At 50.1% G+C, this 6,602-nt stretch overlaps 1 protein-coding gene across 1 annotated transcript; it reads right to left on the bottom strand.

Moving 5' to 3' along the window:
• Window positions 1-6,602, bottom strand: LOC136561415 (uncharacterized). Its single transcript, XM_066557711.1, has 2 exons — window positions 6,318-6,602; window positions 1-4,156 (listed from the first exon to the last, which is right to left on the bottom strand). The coding sequence occupies exons 1-2, from the start codon at window positions 6,600-6,602 to the stop codon at window positions 2,681-2,683; spliced, it is 1,761 nt and encodes a 586-aa protein (XP_066413808.1). The 3' UTR covers window positions 1-2,680.

The following is a 6,602-nucleotide window of genomic DNA, read 5'->3' as shown; positions in this document are numbered from 1 at the left end:
TTTATGTCACGAGCAGTTTATTATGTATGACCTTGGGAGAGTACAGAAAACCAGTGGGGGTTTCATTCTTGGACCTGTCAAAGGAAGTGCTGAGTTGCCCTTCATTTGTGCTTTACCCTCTGGCTGCTGCCCTCAAGGGAATCCTTTCCCTGCAGCACTCAGACTGCTCTCACATTGATTTTCTGGGCAGTTTTAGGGGAATGATCCCACTAGTACAGAATGTATTTTTCCCCTGCTGGTTTTGGTTGGTTTAGCTGGAACAAGCAAGGCTTCAACAGCACTTTGATCTCTTTGTACAGACATTTGTCAGGCACTTTGTGCAGGACAAGAACATTCAGTTATGTGGCTTTTCATCAATATCTGATGGTGCTGCTTTTGGAGGGTTGTGGTTTGCCTAAAACCCATTGCACTGGAAGAACCACACCCAGTCAGGAACTGCAGCTCCTGTCCTGTGATTCCCATCTGATCAGCTGCTTCTTTCCTAAATCACTGCAACTTGATAACAGTAAGTGCACAGAGAGAGCATTTCCTAGTGAAGTACAAAGCTGGTACTAAAGCATGTGATTCAAGGAATGCCATTCTACTGCTCTGTTGTAAACCTTTAAAATTCCAGCTTAAAAGTAAGATTTTGTATGCTAAATAATTATCTTACTTCTTGCAGCTTCTTTGTAGGGGGATACCAACTATTCTTGATTAACTTCTGTTAAACTTTCAAAACTTTTACTTCTCTAAGAGTCCAAAAGAACAATTTTTTTGGAAATGGTTCTATGTTTGAAGCTCACTCATCTGCAGTTTGTTCTTAATTCTAATTTCACTATGGACATACATTTTGCACAGCACAGAAAATGTCACTTTGTGGTTTAGTACAGAATCTTACACCCAAAGGATGCCACTGGTACTTGTCAGGGCACAGCCCTGTGAACCCTGTTTGTTCCTAACACCCATTTCTCACACCACACCTAGAGCTGAAGGCAGTCCTGTCCCCTGCTATTACCTTGAGCAAATTCTGTTTCTCCTACACTGCTGAAATCAGGGGAAGACAGAATTTCAACCGTTAGTTCTTCAAAAAGCAAATCTTTATGTTTTAGTTCTGGAGGTTTTTCTAGTCTAATCCATGTGTGCTCCTCTGATTTTTTTCTGGGAAGAAAGTCAATTACAAACAATTAATACAAAATTAGTTTCAGCTAATATTTTAACTGTACATGAAAGGCATTTTTTAGCATTTAGAACTGAGCTCCATATTAGCCACTGTGAAGAAAATGAACTCTACCCCAGCCCAAACCAGCAGACATTCAGTGCTACTGAAAAAGCAACTTGAAGCAGTATTGAAGTGTCTTTCTAGGTAACAAGTGTCTCATAGAATCCCAGAATTTTTAGGGTTGGAAGGGAGCTCTGGAGGTCACCCAGTCCAAGCCCTGCCCAGGCAGGGTCACCTAGAGCAGGTGACACAGGAACATGTCCAGATAGGTTTGGAATGTCCCAGAGATGGAGATTCCACAGCCTCCCTGGGCATCAGCTCCAGGGCTTTGCCCCCTCCAGGAAAACAAATTCTTCCTCATGTTGGAGTGAATTTTTTTGTGTTTTAGCTTATGGCCATTGCTCTCTGTCCTGCTGCTGGGCACCAGGCTCTGACACCTCCTGGAGGAATTTGTATAAACAGCACTGCAGACTGCCTAGGCACAGCAGCAGTGTCCTTTCCTAAATGAGTTCAGAGCTGTGTGTGACAAAGGCCCTCAGTGCTGGGATCCCAGCTTCCAGCTGATCCAACACTCCTGAGCTTTCCACACAGCACTCCCACCTGCAGGATATCCCTGATCCTGCCTCTGCTGCTCACTGGGATCCTTCCCTGAGCAGATTTTTTTTTCCTGCCATTAAAATGGTGAAGAATGAGATTTTTTTTCTCTTCATTTTAGTGAGATGAACTGGCCTGCAGAAAAATTCTGTGCAGAATTAAGTGTCAGGAGCAGGGGCAAGGGAAATGGCAGCTGTAGCTGGACCTCTCTCTGCTGCTGGCAGTGAACAGTTACAGTGCTCAAGGCTTCTCTTAGAAATTGTGGTGGTGGCCACAAAATACTTTGGTAACAAATGGTTATATATTGGTTAGATATAAAACCTATGACACAGGTCAATGCCTCCACAAAAGCAAGTGTTCACAGAGCTGTTTCCCTCTTTAAAGCTAAAGGAATGTTATCAAACTTTCTAAAACTGGTTTCATCTGAAGTCAGGAGGAAGATTAGCTCAGACACATCTTCAAAGGAATGCAGAGAGTTAAGGAGTACAGTCCAGTAAGGCATTTCTAAACTTCTTCCAGTTTAGCAGAATTTACCTTGTACTGGAAGAGTATTCCAGGAATAGGTCTGCGAAGGGAAAAACGAGAAGTAGGATGCCCAGCTGAAGAAACCTGTCTGGCATTAGGAACAGCCAGAAGGAATCTGATGAATTAAATTGATATAAATTTATATTAGTTTGGCTACCCTTTAAAAAGGTGACCATTCAGGTTTCCTTGCGAAAGGAACCATTAGGAATTTGTGTAACTCCTGCTATTTACTGTCCCAAGGCAGGGATGTGCTTTGGGTTTTTTAGAACTGTTGTGACAAAGTGAATCATCTCCCTGACAACAGGATCAAGGCCCCAGGTGAGAGGACAGTCCCCCAGGGGATGACAATAAAGCACTGGAGCCTCAGGAGTGGTGGCTCAGTGCTGCCTGCTCCGTTCTGTCAATGATGACATAAGGCTCCTGGCTGTCAGTCTCTTGGGAATTGCCCTGCTCCAGCTTCCCTTCCCTGCCTCCAGCAGAGCCACCTGCAGGCTGCCCCAGGCCCCTCCTGCCCCCGTGTGAGGGCTGCACATCGATGCTCTGGGGGGGGATGTAGGTGAGGTTGGGGGGCTCTCTGACATGCCTGAAGCACTCAGAAGCTGGGTGTCCCTTAGCAGGATCCATGAACAGTCTCCTGCTGTCAGAACCAGCAGTGGCATCCTCTGTGTGCCCAGCAGTACAGCACAGACCTGAAGGTGGCTCAGGGTGTGACGCTGCTCTCTTGTGCAGGTCAGCATCAGTCAGGTACGCGTGTTTTATTTGGGAGCAATTGAATTCTCTAACGTGCCTGTCACTTGTTCCTGCATAGGCCACTGCCTCAGGCTGGCCACTTTCCTCTACTGGATACATAAGTTCTTCCTGAGCATCCTTGATCTGTAGTTCTGTGAAGGTTAAAGACAGCTCACAAATGTCCTCTTCCCTGGGGACGCTGCAGTTCTGGGCAGAGGCAAAGTCCTTGTAGGGCAGAGACTTGAGCTCAGTGGGCTCATCACCAGGGGCTGGGTCTATGCAATTTATGGCATCATTAATTTCTGCTTCAATTGATCCTTCTGGGACTCCTGGAGCTTCAAACTCCAAGGTGGTTTTGCTGTCACAGGAGCTGTCAGCAAACATGGCAAAGGCTGGGGGCCCGCTGGCTCCCGGGGACAGCGGCGCAGGCCCCAGCGCTCGTGCAGGCCCTGCCAGGGCACACTCCCCACCCAGCCTGGCTCGGGGCTCCTTTCCCAAAGCCTGTGGAGAGAGGCTCTCACTGAAGATGGGTGTTTGTGCAATGACAATGTCACTGTATTGGGTCAGGAAGTCCTCGCTGTCCGAGCCCTTGCCCGGCAGGTGTGCGGTGTCAATGCTTTGCCTCTGGTGCTGCTGGAGGCTGCTGGGGGATGCAGCAGCTGCTGACTGAGCCACGTCCCCTGTGATCCTCACATTCCCAGCAGCTCCAAAGGATGCAGCACAGGGAACTGAGCCCTTCTGCTGGGGGGCAAGGCACAAAGGTGTCTCACTGCTCCCTTCATTTCCCAGACTTTCAGTGTCTCCTCTCTGGGGTGTCTGATGCTCCTCATCCCCCTCTCCTCGATGCCGACGTGTTTGTGTTCCCTGCTGCAGGCTCTTCTCCAAACTGCCAAGTGCTTCTTCATTTGTCATCTCCAGGATGGCCTCGCACTCGATTCTTGCTAGGAATATCTCAAATGCAGTCTGCTTTGTTTCCTCGTTGTTTCTCTTTTTGACAAGTGAAAACTCTGTTGCTGTAGTTGCAACATAGCCTATTTTCTCCAGCACTGCTTTCACAATGTCCTCTGGGAGCACTGGCTGGATGTAGTAGACAAAATTCCCAGTGAAGGTCTGGAACAGAACACAACATGGAAAAGCTGGTGAGCACTGGGGCAAAGGGTGCAGGGAAATGTGAAACAGCTGATTTCCTAAAGATCAAAAATACTTCAAGACTTGCTTACAGCTTTCAAAAAGCTGTGTTCTACCAGTCAGAGTTTTGAATTGCAGTGAGTGAGCCTTTTCTAACAGCTCTGTGCTGGCAGCCTCTCCAGCATTGGGGCTTTGCTACAGCTCATCAGTTCCGGTGAAGTTGTGCCAGTTTAAACCTGCTGGGGTCTTGGCTAAGAGTACCAGTATTCAAAAATAAAGAAATAATAAGGAAATCATTTTAGTCAAACTAGAGAAACTCAGAAATAAACCTTTTGTGTTCTACTGAACCTAAGCTTTGAAACAAACAGAGATTCATGGAATGAATCACTGAGGTATTTTCCTAAAGAAACAGACAGGATGCACTCACTGTGAATCCCATTTCTGAACTGGGGACAAGTCTGTAACATTTTCTTTTTCCATGGTTCAGACTCCTGCTGTGAACTTTGCTACCCTTGAATTAAACTGCCATTTTTTAAAAGCAGCTTTCTGGAGTGAGACTATTCTAACAGAAGTATTGTTCAAACACCTCTCTTTGCACAAGCTGTCTCCAAAACACCAATAAAGTGCTGCTGCTGTGCAACAACTTAAAAAACTGTTCAATGTTTGCTTGGTTTTAGAGCTACCCCAGGCACGAGGCCTAGACTGTAACATGGAAGCGGTTTTTGGTTTTGTGTGAAACCCTGTGACAGGAGAGACTGTTCTGAGCTGGGCATGACAGTCAGAACAACTCCTGGCCAGTCAGAACGGAACACAGGTGGGAATGCAAAGCCAGGCTTTCCAGGAGCGGGGTACCTTGTTTTCAGGCTGCTCAGCTTGAGCCAGACCAAGGCTGACCCCTGAGCATTGGTGTCACAAGCAGGAGATTCAGGAGAACAAAACTGGCCCTCAGAATGGCCACAGTGTAATCCTCAGATAAATCTGTTTACAGTGCCCTGTACTCCCCACCTTCTGTTCCTTCTGGAGGGGGGGCAGCTGCAGGCACTGCAGGGACACCAGAGCAGGTGAGGGGCAGGACATGGGAAATACTATTCCATGTATTTCAGTAGCTTTTAGTCAAATCTCTACATGCACAAGGTACTGGTTGTTCTCCAACTTGTGCTTTGCAGTAGAATTATTTCAGGCCTGCAGCAGGCTGTCTTACACTTTGGGTTGCCCACAGTGGTCTTCAAAGTTTAATTTTAATGCAGCCTAGGATCCTTGTGCTAAGAAAAGCTGGACCCACTAAATGTAGACCTGACTATCTTATGCCTTGCCCTGTTTTAGGGAGATGAATGAAAAGAACAGGAATTTACAGCTGTTTGAAAATCCACAGGTGAGACCTAAGTGCAGGAAGAATTAAAGAAATGGCTTTTTCTCACCAGCACCTGTTGCCAAAGCAAGGGCAGTAAGTTTGCATTTGGGTGTCCGGGGAGTTTGTTTAAAAATGGGATGTGTGAAGATGGCTGTGTCCTCTGGGCAATGAGACGTGCTCAGTGTGCTGGGGAAGTGGGGTAACCGTGACCACCCTGCTGCAAAATCCAGCAGCATTTCCTCTTTCCAAGGGGCTGTCCCTGCCCGGCGCACCAGCTGCAGCCTGAGCGGGGATCAGGGACCGGAGAGGCACTGGCTCACCTGGCCTGTGGCACCGAGCCAAAACACCCCTGCTCACAGGCACATTCTGCTCACAGCTTAACGTGATCAAAGGCAAAGCCTTGTGGGGTAGTTTCTACCTTCCCTACTGCCTCACCACAACGAGGGGCTCCGCTCCCGACCCCCGGAGCTGCTCAGCACTCAGGGCCTCAGCGAGGACACGGCCAGTGAAGGCCAATGCACACGTCTGAGCAGCCTTGCACCGTGCTGGGCACCCTGTCCCGAGCTGGATGCGCCCCTGGCCCGAGCTGGATTTGCCCTGACCCCGCTCCCTGCCCCGAGCAGGATGTGCCCCTGGCCCCGCTCCCTGCCCCGAGCTGGATGAGCCCTGGCCCCGCTCCCTGTCCCGAGCTGGATGTGCCCCTGATCCCGCTCCCACGTCCCGGTGCCTCTGCCAAGCCCCGGCCCGGGGAAGCGGCCTCGTGGCCCCGGGGGGCGGGCGGCAGCGCGGTACCTTGAGGGAGCGGATCTCCCGGCGCCAAGGGCACAGCAGGAGGTTGACGCAGAGCAGCTCCAGCAGCTCCAGCGCCTTGAGCAGGTCGCGCAGGGCGCGGCCGCCCCGCGCCCTCCGGCAGCGCTCGGCCACGCCGCGCACGTCCAGGGCCCCGCGGCGCCCCGGGCCCAGCAGCCGCCGCGCCCGGGCCTTGAGCGCGGGATCGGCGCAGGCCGCGAGCTGTCCCTGCGCCGCGCGGGCCGCCAGGTGCGACACGTACTCCCTCAGCAGCGCCGGCTCCGCCAT

This window comes from Molothrus aeneus, chromosome 11 (assembly GCF_037042795.1).
Source record: "Molothrus aeneus isolate 106 chromosome 11, BPBGC_Maene_1.0, whole genome shotgun sequence".
NCBI classification, from domain to species: domain Eukaryota; kingdom Metazoa; phylum Chordata; class Aves; order Passeriformes; family Icteridae; genus Molothrus; species Molothrus aeneus.
Note: the sequence above shows the minus strand (reverse complement) of the source record. Positions and strands in the feature narration are given on the sequence as shown.

Coding starts and splice junctions, on each gene's coding strand:
- LOC136561415 (XM_066557711.1), bottom strand. CDS start 6,602: ATGGCGGAGCCGGCGCTGCTGAGGGAGTACGTGTCGCACCTGGCGGCC. Junction 4,157..6,317: donor GGGAGATCCGCTCCCTCAAG/GTACCGCGCTGC, acceptor GTTCTGTTCCAG/ACCTTCACTGGGAATTTTGT.